The sequence below is a fragment of the Dasypus novemcinctus genome, chromosome 15, assembly GCF_030445035.2.
Source record: "Dasypus novemcinctus isolate mDasNov1 chromosome 15, mDasNov1.1.hap2, whole genome shotgun sequence".
NCBI lineage: Eukaryota > Metazoa > Chordata > Mammalia > Cingulata > Dasypodidae > Dasypus > Dasypus novemcinctus.
In genome coordinates, this window is record NC_080687.1 from 10,877,248 (window position 1) to 10,895,454 (window position 18,207).

An 18,207-nucleotide genomic window follows, 5' to 3' on the forward strand; every position below is an offset into this window, starting at 1 on the left:
AATCTAATTTATATCTGTCTCCAATTTTTTTGTCGAGAACATCTAAGTCTTCCTGAATTTCACTTTATACTACTATCTCATAGATCCTTCCAAAAAGCATCTTAAATTTATATCATTTTTTTCTATTATTAACATTCTTTTATCGGGGATCACTCTTCCATTACTGAGGAAACAGACTGTTGTAACTTTATAATGACTTCCACCAGGATTTAAAACCTCCTGAACATCTTTAACCATCTGTTACTGAACCTAACCAAAAAGATCCTTCTCTAGATATTATTACTATTAATACAATGATTATCATTAAGACAGTAAGGTAGCACAATATAATAAAGTTTTGATTTCTACTTGTCATAGAATCAGTTCCTATAACACTCCAAAAAGCTACACCTGATCTAGCAACATAAATTCTAAATAAAATGAAATGAAATTTCTAACAAAGAGATTTTAACTGTTTTCTAAACACATGGGTCAATTATGAAAAGTTGAAAATTTTAAGTTTGCCTTGTAAATGCCAGCATGAGTTTAAATTAGGAAAGAATCTTTTAGATGTTATCTTGAAAACAGAATACATTAGAAAAAGTGAGCAAAAATAAGCAGTAAGGGTGCATTCCTTCATATAAAATCTATTTCATGCAGAGATAAAATAAAATTCCACATAAGATATAAAAGAGGATAAACAAAAGGTCAGGAAAACACTACACCCCATAAAAAGCCTAGCCCCCACTTAAGAAAATATGAATGGATGTAATGATCCCAACATCACCTCTAGATTCCATTCAGTTTCACTCAAGTTTCAATTTCACCTACCTTTCTTCTCTGAGAGATGTTGAGGGCACCAAACTCATTAAACAAGGATGAAGCAGGTGAAGTTAGAGGATCTGAAAAGTAAGTTACGTAAGTTTTCACAAAAATAACTTAGGTAACCTACAAATCTAATAAATGTTTAACTTGACAACACCTGTAATAATAATAAAATGCATATGCCACAATACTAATTAAACCCGGGGCTTCATACACTAGGGACTCAAATATTTTCTGGGTAAATGAACTCAGATTGGATAATATTCAGACAATATCCAGTATACACATATTCAGAAGCCATTTGAATTAGGATGCATATTTGCTTAGAACCAAAAAATAAAAATAAAACAATTTTAAAAAATCAAATAGAGGACAGAAAAAGAAGAGATGACTCAATCACATTATTGGGACTGTGTTTATACAGGAAGTGAGCCTACCTACAGTAAATAAATGTCTGTGTTCTTGAAGCCAAGTCATGAGACGAATTAAAAAAAAAAAAGCGGGGGGATATGGGGAGTTAACCATACTCTTGGCAGTTGAGCACCTGCTTCCCACACGGGAGGTCTCGGGTTTGATTCCCAGTGCCTCCTAAAAAACACAAACAAACCAAAAAAACCAACAAGCAAAACAAATTGGAAAAAAAAAAAAAACAATTCAGGGGAGCCAGTATGGCTCAGTGGTTGAACAATGGCTTCCCATATACAAGGCTCCAGGTTCGATCCCCGGCCTGGTACATCAAAAAAAAAAAAAAGGCCTTAAAACCATCTACTCTACAGACGATTCCAGATTTCTATGTTTATCAGCAGACACTTGATAATCTCACCATAAAAGGATAAGGCAAATTACTAAGTTTTGTTTTTTGCTTTATTTTTTTTGTGAGGTACTGGGACTGGGGACTGAACCCTGGACCTCATATGTGGAAGCTAACACTCAACCACTGAGCCACATTGTCTCCCCTGAGTTGGCTATCTCGTTTATCTGCTTCCTGTTCATTTCCTTGTCTCTCAGAGGAACCTTAAATCTCTTCATAATGCCTTACACATAGATTGCTGTTTAATTTGTCTGGCTTCTTCTACTTGGAATTTTCAGTGTATCTTTCATTACAATTAACATTAGTATAAAATTAATGAAAAGAGAAAAAAGCTGGGGAGCAGATGTAGCTCAAGTGGTTGAGCAGCTGCTTTCCATGTACAAGGTCCGGAGTTCAATCTCTGGTACCTCCTAAACGAACAAACAAACAAACAAAAGAACCAACCAACTCTTATTGGGGAGCGAATGCAGCTCAGTGGTTGAGTGCCTGTTTCCCATGTATGAGGTCCTGGGTTCAATCCCCAGTACCTCCTAAAAAAAAAAAAAAAGAGAGAGAGAAGGAAGCTAATAAAAAATCCAGAGATAAAATATTTTTATATAATTTATATATTTAAGGCACTTAAAACTATGTAATAGTATCCATCTTTTATGTTCTCTTTGATAGCATTTTAAAAATAAGCATTTAACCTGTACAAAAATGCTAAAAATATAACACAACAAATTACTTTCTAATACTTTCATTCAATATTAAAATATTGCTATTTGTTTTCATAGCAAAAGAAACAACAGTTGATATATTGAAATAGTAATGGAGATTTGATACACATGAAACATCTAATCAGGAAATAATGTGTAAATTCTTGTTCTCATCATTAATAATAATTATTAATACATTTTACTAATGTAACATATTAACATTCAATTGTTACATATCTAACAAAATTCATCTTTGAAAGTGAATTTCTTTTTCAAAAATGGGATACGGAAAGATATCACAAAATTCTATATGAAATGTCCTTTGAAATAATAATCCAAAAGAAATAAGCCAGAATACGAACAAAGATTCACACATGTGTAGCCCACGGGAGAGTGATTATTTTTTAAAAATCACAAAAATAGTTAAGAAAACCAGAAAACAAAAAAATGAAATTCAATTTATATGACTGAAAAGCTCTCGTGATATAATAAAAAATGTTTAGTATGACATTAGAACAGATATAGTCATATATATATTTTAAAAAGGGAGAAGACTTCAATCTTAGTAGTTATCTTTGGATGAGAAAATAATAGATCATTTTGATTTTCTTCTTTATAATTGTACTTTTCAAAATTTCTACAATGGGTATGTATTTAAAGTCAGAAATGTATGTATAGAAGAGTAAACAGATCAACTCTTACCATGGCCTGCATATGGCTTGGCACTGTCATTTAGAAGGCTTGGGGAACTGCTGCTATTAGTCATTCTCTGAAAAATAAAATATATACATATACATATACATATATTCTAAGGAAAATAGAATTAAGAGTGTTCAACCAATTAAGTTAAAACTAGGCCCTCTTTGCTTCTTTCCTCCCAATTCGTTTTTAATACTACTGACAAACTCAAAACTAATCATCCTGTGAATGTTGCTGCTTGGAGGCCAACCATCTATGCAAAAACTTCACAAACTCCCTACAACACATCAAATTAAACTTTTACTCACTAAGCAGATATTTATATCCAAAATTACAGACTGACTTTGAATTCCACTTCCATTACTTACTAAGCATGGGCAAGACACATAACTTCTATCTACATTTCTGTTTTCATCAAATATCAGTTCTAATATCATATCCAAAAGGGTGTGCTATGTATATACTGACTTTGTATAATAGTCAATTAATGTTCTACTATCCTTTCCCAATGCATATTATTCTTCATATACTTTATAGATCCTATAAAATTAGTCTATTGCCTGTTCTCTAAACATTACTCTTGACTTACTCAAGAGCCTCGATGGTGTCTCCATCCTTGAAGGTCTTTATCCTAGGTCCACAAATCCTACCCTGGCATATGATATCTAACTCAATGCCTTGAAAAGTATAAGTTAAGAGCTCTGGATTAAACTTCAGCTCTCGCTTTAATTCTACATGGCTGAACCTACTCACTTAACCTCTTAGGCTAAATTTCTGCAGAATTAAAAAAAAGAAAGGGGTGTAACAAGTTCTGAAGGTGATTTAAATACAAAATATATATAATAAGTACCTGAAATTATGGCTCAAATATAGGGGTGGTCTAAAAAATGTATAACTATACATAAATTAAATTGTTCGTAAAAACATAAACTATTTATGTATGTAACTATATGTTAACTTATACGCTTACAACTGAAATGACACTTGGGGTGCCATCTATGTGAAACTTCAGTTTTTATTTAATTGTAAGTTTTAAATCATTCAGAAAAGCATGGGCTTCCTACAGACCCTTAAAATCAGTCCAAACTGAAATTTTAAAACTAAGTCCTCTTGTATTTAAATAACCTATTGTAATTATAGAGAAAGCCATCCAAAGTACAGTATCATAAGAGTAAGAAAGTTTGACGATGGCAGTTTTCCAGCAAACAGTGACATACTTTTTCCAATTTGATTCCAATTCTACAAAACTCTGTCCTCTCAATCTAAAAAATAAAAATGTCCTCAGCATTTCATGCAATCATATGATAAAAAAAAAATTTTGACTAAAAGGAAGAAAGTGGGTAAAATAATTCAATAACATGTACTAATGTAAAAGATCCCTCAAGTACCACAGCTTTAAATTAAGGAGCAATGACAATTTCAAAAATTTATGGGTTAGAACTCAAGAAAGAACTAGAGAATGAGGTAGTGGCAGCAAGTAGTTGAAACTAAAATGGTAAACATTAAATAAGAGAAAACCAGCAATATGTTTTAATATAGAAAGAATATTCCTGAGAAGACAGGCAGGGAAAAATGGATAACCAGTATCAATAGCTGCCTCTAGGAAAAATCAGCGCATGACTGGTAAACAGGGATGGGACAGAGATTCACCCTTCCCCCTATACTCTTTTGTACTTTTAACTTTAATAAAATACATTGAGAGATTCACTCTTCCCTTACACCTTTCTGTACTTTCAATTTTTATAAAATACATATAATATACATTAAAAACTACCAGCATAAACTGCCAAATTTAAGAAATAAGCATACAAAGCACACAGAAAGGAGAACTAGTCTCTATATCCCCTCTACCTAGTCCACTTTCAACCCACCCCCAAACCCCATCTCTCAGAGCTCTCACTGACACCAACCATACAGAAGATGGTTTAACCATATCCTACCTACCTCATCACCTCCTAAAATTTCACTTACCACTCAACAAACTTAAAAATAAATGAAGGCTCCTAGTGTAAACTTTATTGTGAAGTGTAATATAAATTCATACTAATGATACCTGCATCAAGGGATATTTTGTTTCTACAGGGCTTCCAAATCCATTGACTCCAATAAAACTGGTGCTGAAATAGGAATCTGTGAGACTAGTATCAGTTAAAGCACCTCCATCTATTCCAGGAACTGCAAAAAGAGGAAAATTCAAATATTTAAAATTATTTAAGAAAGCAAAGCAAAATATTGATTTAGTTTCTTCTTAAGTTTTAAGTTTTCATGTTTCTGGCACACTTATCTTTCTTATCATCATCAAAAAAAGTTGGAACCACTCTAAAAATCTGTTAAACAATATTCAAGGGGGCTAATTTTTCCCCACAGAGGTAGTAACTGTCTATTAGTCACCTAGTAGCCACCAAGCACAACGTGAAGAAATCACACTGCATTTCCAGTTGCCTCATCAAGTTTTCTTTCTTTAATTTAGCAAGAGGACAGTAAACTATAAATCCCTTCCATTTCTCCTTCAAAACTTCAAATGGTGAACAGTCAAATTTCTCAGGACCTTTCTTTCAAAACTGGCCAGTAATCTGGCACTAATTCATTAATTCACAATTCAGGAAAAACTATATTGCCGAGTTAGCAATTGGATGGAGTTCAGAAATACTGACAGCCCTCTAATGATTTTACTCAGTATAGCCAGTAAACAGCATTCTGTGTTTTTCTGTTTTCTTCCTAAAGTAAATATTCCATAGATATAATTACACCTAAGTGTTCTTATTTTGTAAAGTTTCAATTTTGAAAGGACAGAAAAAGAAATGATACCAATAGGGCAGTTAGGAAAATCACTAACCTATGATACATTATTCCATCCTATATAGATCATGAAAATACTAATTTGTTTTAAAGCTACTAAAAACAGACACATCCTACCTACCTCAGGGATGTTCAAAGGTATATGCACGGTACTTTTATTTATTTATTTATTTATTTTACTTTTTTTTCTTCTTTACTTTCTTTTAAATGTTATATTAAAAAAATATGAGGTCCCCATATACCCCACCCCCCACCCATGCCACCCCTTCCACATCAACCTCTTCCGTCATTGTGGCACATCCACTGCACCAGGCAAATACATTCTGGAGAACCACTGCTGCATATGGAGTGGTCCACATTGTAGTCCACACTCTCCCCCCGTTCACCCAGTGGGCCACAAAAGGACACACAACATCCAGCATCCGTCCCTGCAGCATTACCTAGGACAACTCCAAACCCTGAAATTGCCCCAAACCATATCTCTTCTTCCCTCTCCTGACCATCAGCAGCCACCGTGGCCACCCTCTCCACATCACTACTATAATTTCTTCCTTTACTAATCACAATAGTTCCCCAGCAGAACACCAGTAAGTCCACTCTAATCCATTCCTCCATCTTGTGGACCTGGGATGGCTATGTCCAGTCCCCTTCTACATCAAGAGGGGGTTTAGATTCCACATGGATGATGGATGCAATTCTCCCACTTGCAGCTGTAGGCACTCTTGGCTCCTGGTGTGGTGGTTGACCCTCTTCACCTCCCTGTCACCTGGCCAGGGTAAGTCCAAGAAACCAGAGGGTAGGAGCCGCAAGTCTACTGAGGCCCAGGGCCTGGCCGTCACATGGACAGTTCAGAGATTCAGGTCTCCTGAGTATACACCAACCCAAATGCCAACCACAGGTCTGGTAAAAGTAACAGAAGAGGCATGTTTAGAAAGGTTGTATCTGAGTCCAACTCCATCACACTCAGGAACACAAACTCCAAAGTAGGGCCAACTGACATGGCCCTGAACTCCAGAGCCATGTGCCATGACGACAGAACCTGTGGGTCTCTGCAGCCCTCAGGAGATCCAGCACCTGGGTTTCCATCTACCTTGGCTGTCTCTGTGTATGGTACTTTTAATTTACTTTTAAATTATGTAAGTATAAGAAATGTTAGTGACCTTAATTACCAAGAATAGATAATCAAGAACTTTTCATTCCTTCAACCCCTTACTTTACATATATATATTTTTTTAAGAGTTGCTTTATCCTAAGGACTGTGATGTCAGCAAGTCTGAACTTCAAGCTACAGGAGGGAAATTCAGGTAAGAGTTGATGTTGAGGTCTCAAATCAGAAAGTCTCTCAACTCTTTTATTTTTGCAATCAACTTTGCTTACTATTGCTAAGAAATCTCGATTACCATCTCTATTGTAACTATTTTATCTCTATGGAATAATAATAAACCAGAAAATCACTATGTAGCTATGAATCTCACTTAGTCTGAACAATAACTGTGCAAGGTCCGTAGTCTTTTTATTTTACAGTTAAGCAAACTGAGATTCAAGAGATTAGACAGCTTTCCCAAAGTGACAAAGTTAGCAAGTGGGAGAACTATGATATAAAAGCAATCCCTCCACCATGCTAAACTGCCTTTCAATTTTTAAGAGAAGGCAGTATAAATCATGAGACTAAATTTCAAAACTTCACTTTTAAAATGCTCATGATCAGTCAAACTTTGAACCAGAGGACATTATAATACCTAAAGAGAAGAATGAGAATTTCCACATCTGTCAGCAGTTATCCTGTGGTTATTAACATATGACTCCACATGATAATAACCTACTTCAAAAAAAACTTTGAAAAACCAACCTCACATCTTGACTAAATAAATGTTCTCCTTGACTTATCCCCATTTAATGAAATGAGTTTAACTCTTCAGAAACATCACACTAGATCAGTGTTAACTAAAGGGACTTCTGAGGTCAAATAAATTAGGAAAAAGCTAGAAGAAACAAAAGTGACACTTAAAAAGCAGAGATTACACTGGGACTTGTAAGATAACAACCACACCATCAACCCCGAAACCTGAATGAAGGTTATGAAAAACAATGAAATGAATCTTTAATCTTCATTTATTTTTTAGGAGGTACAAGGGATTGAACCCAGAACCTTGTACATGGGGTGCAGGTGCTCAACCACTGAGCTACACCCACTAGAATCCTGGTAATCATCAATGTTATTCTTTCTTCCCCCATCCTATAAAGTATTTCCCAGTTACTCCAAGCTGTTAATGCCATCTCTTACGACACTGTTTATAGCAACCATTTGACCAAAATAAAGGTACCTTCTTTTTTTACCTATCTTTTATTGCTGTCAAGTATTTATAGTTTTACAATATTTAAACCATTAAACTATTTAGATAGTACACATTTCTATATATTTACCATCTAAATTAACTGTAAACTGAGAACAGGGACCATACGACCATGGCTATACTTTTTGGCATTCCCTAATTTGTTAACATATTTATATAAACATTTATTTACAATTAAATCTTCAAGGGGAATAAGTATAAAATAAGATGACAAAAGGCATAATAGAACCATTAAAAACTTTAAAGATTAAAAGGGGATTGTTAACTCAAAAACATAAGCTAAGGAGAAGCACGGCAGTTGAACATTAAATCAAGCTCAAAAGTTCCAAAACAGCTAAGGCGAAAGAGAGAATGCATTAAGGTAAAAAAAAAAAAAAAATGCTCTAATTAATTAACAAATACCAATTTCTTAAAGCAAAAACAGTTTTTTTCTAGTACTAACTGAAATTGTTACAAGTTTTGTATTAGAGTCATTGAATTCCTTATCTTCAAAACAGTTGAAAAGATTTCCAGAAACACTTTCTATATTCCTTCTCAACAGAGGAGACAAAATCAAATCAAATCACAACCTACTTAGAGTAATTCCATAAAGAGCTACGTGAATCAAATACTCAGTTTTCCCATGATCAAACTAAACCAAACTTCCCCTCTTGTTCACTCATCCTTTTCCTTCAAAACATTCAGTTTTGGGTTCCCTAGTTAGTGAAATAAATAATAATAATAACAGATACCATTTATCAACTGCTTTATAGGTACAATCTTAACAATGATCCTTTAAGATACGCATTATTATTGCTCATTTTAGTGACAGTATCAGAGATGGGATTTGAAACCAAAACAATCTTAATTCAAAAGGCCAAGCTCTTAGGCTCTACTCCATATACCTCCTTAGTCTATCCTAAACTCCAAACTCATCTTTCCAACTGCCTATTATTTAAAGTCTCTAACTCAGGAGTAAAGGTGGCTCAGGCAATTGAGGGCCTCTCTTCCACATGGGAGGTCCCAGGTTCAGTTCCCAGTCCCTCCTAAAAAGACGACGAGCAGACACACAGAGCACACAGCAAATGGACACAGAGAGCAGACAGCGAGCGCAAACAATGAGGGGAGGTGGCAAGAAATGAATAAAATAATTTTTTTTAAAAAGTCTCTAATTAGGGAAACGGACTTGGCCCAATAGTTAGGGCATCCGTCTACCACATGCGAGGTCCGCAGTTCAAACCCCAGGCCTCCTTGACCCCTGTGGAGCTGGCCCATGCGCAGTGCTGATGCGCGCAAGGAATGCCCTGGCACGCAGGAGTGTCCCCCGCGTAGGGGAGCCCCACGCGCAAGGAGTGCACCCCGTAAGGAGAGCCGCCCAGCGCGAAAGAAAGTGCAGCCTGCCCAGGAATGGTGCCGCCCACACTTCCCGTGCAGCTGACGACAACAGAAGCAGACAAAGAAACAAGACGCAGCAAACAGACACAGAGAACAGACAACCAGGGGAAGGGGGGGGTGGGGAGGGAATTAAATAAATAAATAAATCTTTTTTAAAAAATGCCTTAAAAAAAAAAAAAGTCTCTAATTAGATGTGTAACAAGAAATACTTTTGAGCTAAAAAATTCAGTTATTCTTGGTTCCTTTCTCTCCCTCATCTCCAACCCCCAAGCAGTTGTTTCACCAACTCTCTCTCAACTGTGCTCCCTATATTTAATTTCCAATGGCCTAAGTTAAGTTTTCTCTACAACTATTACAGGACTGTTCCACATGGTTTCCCTTTCTCCACCCTTGGAAGTTCAAACAACTGGGATGGTTATCTCTTTTTTTGTTGGTTTTTTTTTTGGGTGTGTGAGGAGGTCCCAGGGAATAAACCCAGGACTTCGTACATGGGAAACAGGCACTCAGCCACTGAGATATAGGCGCTCCCCAATGAGAATTTTGTTTTGTTTTTTCATTTGTTTTTGTTTTTAGGAGGTACTGGAGATTAAACCCGGGACCCCATACATGGGAAGAAGGCACTCAACCATTTGCACTACATCCAGTCCCCATGCATCTTTTAAAATGCATGGCCCAGAAGGGCCTTCACAAATCTGGGCACAACCTACCTGTTACTACTCTCCATAACATAGCCTATTCTCTTGCCACATCAAATGACTACAGAACAAAACCATGTACCTTCTTTCAAAACCTCTATGCCCTTGTTTTCCTGTTTGGAACACCCTTCTTTTCTGGGAGGTATGCCTCATAACACATTTCAAGAAACAATTTAGGGGGAAGCAGAAGTGGCTCAAGTGATAAGGCCTACACCTACCACATGGAGGACCCAAGTTCGATCCTGGGACCTCCTCGTGAAAAAAGAAGAGAAAGCATGCCTGCACAGTGAGCTAGTGCCCACATGGTGAGCCGAGTGCCTGCACCAACTGCCCACATTGTGAGCCGAGTGCCCACGAGTGTCCGCATGGTGAGTTAGTGCCCACACAGTGATTCACTGGCCACGCAAGTGAGTCACACAGCAAGATGATGACGCAACAAAAGAGAGACGAAGGGGAAAGTCAAAGCGAAGCACAGCAGAGACCAGGACTGAGGTGGCACAACTAACAGGGAACCTCTTCCATGTCAGAGATCCCCAGGATCAAATTCCTTTGAATCCTAGAGGAGTAAGAGAAGAGAAGACCAAAAAAAGGAGAAAGAGATACAAAAGATCACACAGCAAATGGACACAGAGAGGAAAAAAACAGTGGAACAGGGGCAGGGGAGAGGAAATAAATAAGTAAATCTTTTTTTTTTTAAGATTTATTTTTTATTTATCTCTCTCCCCTTCCCCGCCACCCCAATTGTCTGCTCTCTGTGTCCATTCACTGTGTGTTCTTCTGTGTCCGCTTGTAAATAAATAAATCTTTTTAAAAAGGGAAAAAAGGATATAATTCAGGGATGCAGATGTGGCTCAAACAATTGAGCTCCCACCTACCACATGGGAGGTCCCAGGTCAGTTTCTGGTGGGTCCTGGAAAAGAAGAGCTAAGGGGACAAGCTGATGCAACGATGACTCAACAAAGAGAAAAAAGAGGAAAGACAATGAGAGATACAACAAAACCAAAGACCTGAGGTGGCTCAAGTGACTGAGTGCCTCTCTCCCACATCGGAGGTCCCAGGTTCAGGTCCCAGTGCCCCCTTAAAGAGAAGACGAGCAGACACAGAGAGCTCACAACAAATGGACACATAGAGCAAACAGCTAGCACAAACAATGGGGGTGAGGGGATAGAAAAAACAAATCTTTAAAAAAATTCAAATATGACCTGTCAGGAAACCTTCCAAAATATCCCCAGAGTTTGCTAAATTAATGCATTTCAAACTCATTTACTAGACTATACATTCATAAATGGCCAGGACCATGTATGATGCATCTCAATTCCCCAAATATTTGTACGACATCTGGCATAGAAGTGTTCAATAAATGTTTCTTGACACCAGCCTCATTACTTCTTAATGTGCAAGGCATCCTCCATACTTGGGACCTTGGCTCTAGCAGCTCGTTCTACCTGAAACACTCTTTCTTAAGTGGCCTGACATCCTCCAGTCTGGGCTTAAATCTCACTTTGCTGAAATCATCCATAAATTCTAATAGTTTTGTTATAGATTTTTCAGGATTTTCTAAGCATAGGATCATCATCAGTGAAAAACAAAGAGTTTTACTTTTTCCTTTCCTACATGGGTTCCTTTTATTTCTTTTTCTTGCCTAGTTGCTCTAGCTAGAACTTCTTAGCACTATATTGAGTAACAGTTGGGTGAGTGGGCATCCTTGCCTTCTTCCAAATCTAAGTGGGAAAGCTTTCAGTCTTTCTCCATTGAGTACAATGTTAGCTGTGGAGTTTTCATATATGTACTTTATCATACTGAGAAAGTTTTCAACTATCCCTAATTTTTTGAGAGTTTTTAAAGATAAGGTATTACATTTTTTCAAATGCCTTTTCTGCATCAATTGAAATGAACATGTGATTTTTCTCCAATTTATTAATGCAATGTCTTATACTGATTGTTTTTCTTATGTTGAACCACCCTTGCATACCTGGTATAAAGCTCACTTCAATGTAATGTATACTTTCCGATGTGCTTTTGGATTCAGACAGCAAGTCTTTTATTGGGGATTTTTGCATCTATATTCAATAAGGAAATTGGTCTGTAATTTTCTTTATTTGGCTTTGTTATTAAAGTTAGCTTCATAAAATGAGTTTGACAACGTTCCTTCCTGTTCAATTTTTTTTTTTTTTTTTTTAAGCATTTGAGCAAGACTGGTAATAGATCTTCTTTAAATGATTGATAGCATTGACCTAGTCCTGGACTTTTCATTTTAGGGAGAGTTTGAGGTTTTTTGGGGGATGGAGAGTGGAGGTTTTTGATGACTGCTTACGATTGGTTTGTTGAGGTCTTCTATTTCTTCTTGAGTCAGTGTGGTTTGTTCATGTGTTTGCAGAAATTCATCCATTTCATCAACATTGTCTAATTTGTTGGTGTACAGTTGTTCATAGTATCCTCTTAAGGTCTCTTCTATTTCTGCTGGGACAGAGCTAATGTCACCCTTTTCATTTCTGATCATATTTATTTGCATCTTCTTTTTTTTTCCTTTGTTAACCTAGCTAAAGGTTTATCAATTTTGTTGATCTTCTCAAAGAACCAACTTATAGTTTTATTAATTTTCTCTTTTTATTCATTTATTTCTGCTCTAATCTTTATTATTTCTTTCCTTCTGCCTACTTTGGGATTAGTTTGCTGTTCTTTTCCTAATTCCTCCAGGTATGGAGTTAGGTCTTTGATTTTAGCTTTTTCTTTTTTAAGCATTGAGGGCTATAAATTTCCCTCTTGGCACTCCCTTTGCTATATCCCATTAAGTTTTAGTATGTTGTGTCCTCATTTTCATGTGTCTTGAGGTATTTCCTAATTTCTCCTTCAATTTCTTCTTTGACCCACTGATTATTTAACATTGTATTATTTAATCTCCATATATTTGTGAACTTTCCTTTTTTATGCCCATTATTAATTTCCAACTTTATTCCATTATGATCAGAGAAAATGTTTTCTATAATTTCAATGTTTTTAAAATATTGAGATCTGACTTATATCCCAACATACGGTCTAATCCTGAAGAAAGATCCATGAGCACTTTTGAAGAATAGATAGCTTGCTGTTTTGGGGTGTAATGTGCTATAAATATCCATTAGGTCTAGTTCATTTATCATATTATTCAAGCTCTCAATTTCCTTACTTATCTTCGGTCCAGATGTTCTATCTACCGCTGAGGGTGTATTGTAGAGATATCTATTTCTCCTTTCAGTTTTGCCAGTATGTGTCTCACATAATTTGGGGAACCTATGTTGGCTGTATAAATATTTATTATTGTTATTTCTTCTTGGTGAATTGCTACTTTTATTAACATATAGTAACCATTACAATTTTGCATTTAAAACCTATCTTATCCAATATAAGTATCACTATACCCGCTCTTTTTATATTGCTATTAGCATGGAATATCTTTTTCCAACCTTTTACTTTCAGCCTGATTCTGTCCTTGCATCCAAGTTGAATCTCTTGTAGAAAACAAATAGATGTCTCATGTTTTTTCATACATTCTATTAGTCTGTCTTTTAATTTGGGAGTTCAATCCATTAACATCCATTGTGACTACCATAAAGGCAATTCTACCCTCTTCTCCAGGCTTCTCTCCTTTATCTTCTCCTTCCAGACTATAACACACCCTTTAATAGCTTTTGTAGACATGATCTTTTGGTAACATACTCTCTCAGTTCTGGTTAAAGATTTTAAACTTACCTTAAATTCTGAAGGATCATTTTGCCGGAATGAAATATTCTTGGTTGGCAGTTTTTTTCTTTTGGTACTTTAAATATATCATTCCACTGCCTTTGTGCCTCTGTTTCTAATGAGAGATCAGCACTTAGCCTTATAGAGACTCCCTTGTAAGTAATATATTGTTTTTCTGTTGCTGCTCTCAAAATCCTATCTTTGGCATTTAACAATCTGAATAGTAGATGTCTCGAGTAGGTTTATTAGGATTCATTCTGTTTGTGGTACATTGTCCTTCTTGAATATTGATATTCACGTCTCTCATAAGGGCTGGAAAATTTGCAATCAGTATCTCCTCAAATATTATTTCTACCCCTTTTCCGTCCTCTTCTCCTGGGACATCTAATGGGGCCCAGCCAGGTCTACTGTGCCTGGGAAAGAATGGGAGAGACCAGCCTACCTTCCTGCACTTTACTGGCTGGCCACCAAATGGCGCTCTTTGGAAAACCCTACCATGGAGAGTAATCCTTCAATTTCCACTAGCTCTTCTGTACAGTGAGTTATGGTAGTTGCATTCACCAAGGAGAAACCACACTCAGCCTTCTGCCACACCCTCCCTCTTCCAAGGGAAGAGTCTGTCCTTTCCCCTCTCCATTGGCCACGCAGCTACAGATTTCACCAAGACAATTCACCTCAGGGGAGGGGAAAGGATGGCATTCCCAGTCCATCAACTCACGGTTTTCCCTATGGCCTTTCCATTCCCAGGCCCTCTGGACAATGCATGTGGCACTCTCCTGGCCTGCAGCTGTCTGCAAAGAAGCTTCCTTGGACAACTTCAACACCTTCTCCCCTATTTTGCAAGACAGCTATGCCCTGCCCAAGCTACTCCAATGCTATCTTGGATTCCAAATATGAATCTTCTTATAGAACCTTCTTATTGAAGATTCTATGTGCTCCTTAGCACATGTATACACCACATATTTGGGCAAACATATATATATATATTATATATATAAAATACATTAAGACAAAGTAGCTTCATGCCATCATTTGTAACAGTAAAAGATAAGAAACACTTCAAACATACATTAAAAGGAAACTGATAACAAAACCATACAACGGAATATTAGGCAGTCCCAAAAACTAAGGCAGATAATCCACATGTTAGAAGTCTGGTTATGAGAGTGAAACAAACTACAAGATATATTAGATGAGAAATTACAAAGTGCATCAGGCTTCCCTGTGTGTGCTCTTACACATGTACCTATATACGTCTGTGTATCAGTATGTATTACAGTTAGGGAAATTTTTAAACATAGGAATGATGGAACAGGAAAATACTATTTCTAGATGGATATATAATGAACTTGAGAAAGGGATCTGAGACTTAAGGAAGGAAGGAGAATTTTTTCATTGTATGCTCTTTTGTGCTATTTAAACTTTACTGTGCATTATATTATACTTCTTATTTTAAAAAACAAGATGGTGGAGTGAGATACTTCAGGTTCCATCCCCCCACAGAAACTCTGAATAAGCAAGAACTGGAAGAAGGATCTTTCTCAAAGCTCCAGAAAATAATTAAAGGACCACAGTAACAGGATGAACATGGAATCAAGAAAAAGGCCACTTAGAAGCGGTAGGATATCAGGACACCCTGGATAGCCCCTGCTCCAGCCCCTCACTAGTTCAGCATGGAGCCAGCCCAGTCCCCCAGTAGAGATCCCTGCTCTTGGCTGCAAAGGGAGCAGTGTCACCCTCATGCACATACTAAAGGCATGTATGCCTGGCCTAATCTGTCTGATGGTGGCCTGAGGGACTCGTCCCAAAACTTGCCTCATGTGTAAAAGGCAGTTCAAAGAGCACTCCCAAAGAATGCAATGGGAGAGCAGTCAAATGGCTATATCACAGGAAAAGGATTGCTGGCTATAGGACATATTATGCAGCGTCCTGGACCTCTAGTAAACTGTTTTCTAGGGAAGAGGGGAAATTTGTATCCATGGAAATGGGAGAATTCCTAGGGCATTATTTGCATGTTCAAGACAAGACACTTGTGCAGAAAGCTGTGTATGGATAAGCTCTGAAAAAGATCACTTGCACAGGTCAATTTGTAAAGACAGGGAAAGGTGTTTTCTTTTTTCTCCTCCCTCCCCTTTTTTTTTTGTTAGCACCTAACACTCATGGAAAGCTCTATAATAACACTAGCTAGATACGAGTATAAGAAACAGATGCTTCAGAGTCTAAATTCCACTGACAACACATTAAAAGATCAAAATGTCCAGGTTTCAACAAAAAATTACAAAATACACAAAGAAACACGAAGTGACAGCTCAAGCAATGGAGAAAATTAAGAGCAATAGAAACCATCAATGAGTAAGACCAGGCCTGGGGTGTACCAGACAAAAACTATTTTTTAATAAAGAATGCTAATCACAACTGGCAATTTGGCGGCAGAGTAAGGAGCTCCTAGAGTCAGCTCATGATACAGGACAGTTAGTAATCACCCCCAGAGCTATCTAAAGCACCTGTTTGGGGGCTCCAGGAGACCAGAAGAGCATCCTGCAACATTGTTGTAAGAATGGAAGAAGGAGAATGCCCATTTGCATAGAAGATTCATAAATAGAACATTTCATGCCCCAGAGTCCAGTGCCCATCCTCCATTGGTGGCACAAGCCTCTTTGAGAGCTATTCAAAGGCTGGAAGTGGAAGCTCCACTTCCCAAAAACAGGGGAGGAAGAGACAGTTGGGCACTAACTTCAACTACTGATTAGTGGGATGCAGATTTGGCTCAATGGATAGAGCGTCCAGAGCGTCCGCCTACCACATGGGAGGTCTAGGGTTCAAACCCAGAGCCTCCTGACCCATGTGATGAGCTGGCCCAGGCCCAATGCTGATGCGCACAAGGAGTGCCCTGCCACGCAGGGGTGTCCCCTGCGTAGGGGAGCCCCATGCACAAGGAGTGCACCCCGCCCAGTGCAAAAAAAAACGCAACCTGCCCAAGAGTAGCACCATACACACGAAGAGCTGACACAACAAAGAGAGACACAGATTCCTGGTGCCGCTGACAAGAATAGAAGCCGACACAAAAAGCAGACAACTGGAGAGGGGGGAGGGGGGATGGTAGGAGGGATAGATTAGATAGGATAGATTAGATAGATCTTAAAATATATATATAATCCTAAGAACAGTTAAAGTTTGAACCTGTCCAAATCAGGAAGAGCTGGTAGCCATCATTTTAACTCCACCCCCAGCATGAGGGAAAGCCGGATAGACTGAAAATCAAAGTGCTGGTAGGGCAAGCTTCTTTCCATCCAGATTGGCTCACAGCTCTAGCCTAAACTCCAGCCCTGCCTATGGCAGGGAGGAAGCTGGGGGGACCTGTGCCAGCCTCTCCTGGTAACTGCAGGTACATTTGGCTGACAGAGATTTAATAGCAAGACGTCTACTAGAGCAAACTGAGGTCATTTTGTACCCTCACAGCACAGACTGCTGCTCACACCTACAGCTCCATCCCCACCCCGGGCAGGGAAGGAAGAGCATGCCTTCATCCGTCTCTCTGGGCAACTACAGTCTAGGCCAACACAACTTGGGTTATTACACACATCTGTGTTCTGTCCCTACCCCTGGCAAAGGAGAAAGATAGGAGAAGCTTCATCAGTCCCTTTGGCAATGCAGACAGCTTGGGATCCCACAGCTTGCAGCACAAACTACATCCTCAGTTCCTACTATACAACCAGCAAGGGAGAAAGGGCAAGAAAGCCCTAAAACTAAAGAGAGAAACTGCACCCAAAACAAATACATTTAGTAAGCCAGATGCCAAGACACCAAGAAAAAATTACAATCCATTATCAAGAAAAAGGAAGATATGGCCCTGTTAAAGGAACAAGATAAGCCTCTAGAAGACATAAAGGAGTTGAGACAACTAATCATAGATGTTCAAACAAATCTCCTTAATAAATTCAATGAGATGGCTAAAGAGATTAAGGATATTAAGAAGAAATTGGAAGAGCACAAAAAAGAATTTGAAAGAGTACATAGAAAACAGATCTTATGTGAACAAAAGCACAATAAATGAAATTAAAAACACACTGGAGTCATATAACATCAGATTTGAGGAGGCAGAAGAAAGAACTGGTAAACTTGAAGACATGGCCTCTGAAAGCAAATATTTGAAAGAAAAGATGAAGAATGGAAAAAATTTAACAAGGTCCCAGAGAACCAAACAACAGCAAGAGACATGCAAACATAGATGAGATGGGTGTCCCAGAGAGAGAAGA

The 18,207-nt window shown here is 37.8% G+C and overlaps 1 protein-coding gene across 8 annotated transcripts in view; it reads right to left on the bottom strand.

The window, feature by feature from the left end:
- PAN3 (poly(A) specific ribonuclease subunit PAN3) overlaps positions 1-18,207 on the bottom strand; it is a 143,597-nt gene that overhangs the window by 108,983 nt on the left and 16,407 nt on the right. For all 8 annotated transcript variants that reach the window (XR_009180834.2, XM_058277021.2, XM_058277020.2 and 5 more), the window contains exons 2-4: positions 5,063-5,184; positions 3,013-3,079; positions 811-881 (exon numbers count right to left, since the gene is read on the bottom strand). Coding sequence is in view for 7 of the 8 variants with exons in the window: in XM_058277021.2 (XP_058133004.1) it covers positions 811-881; positions 3,013-3,079; positions 5,063-5,184 (260 nt within the window). In the remaining variant the exon portion in view is untranslated. The remainder of the gene's footprint in view (positions 1-810; positions 882-3,012; positions 3,080-5,062; positions 5,185-18,207) is intronic.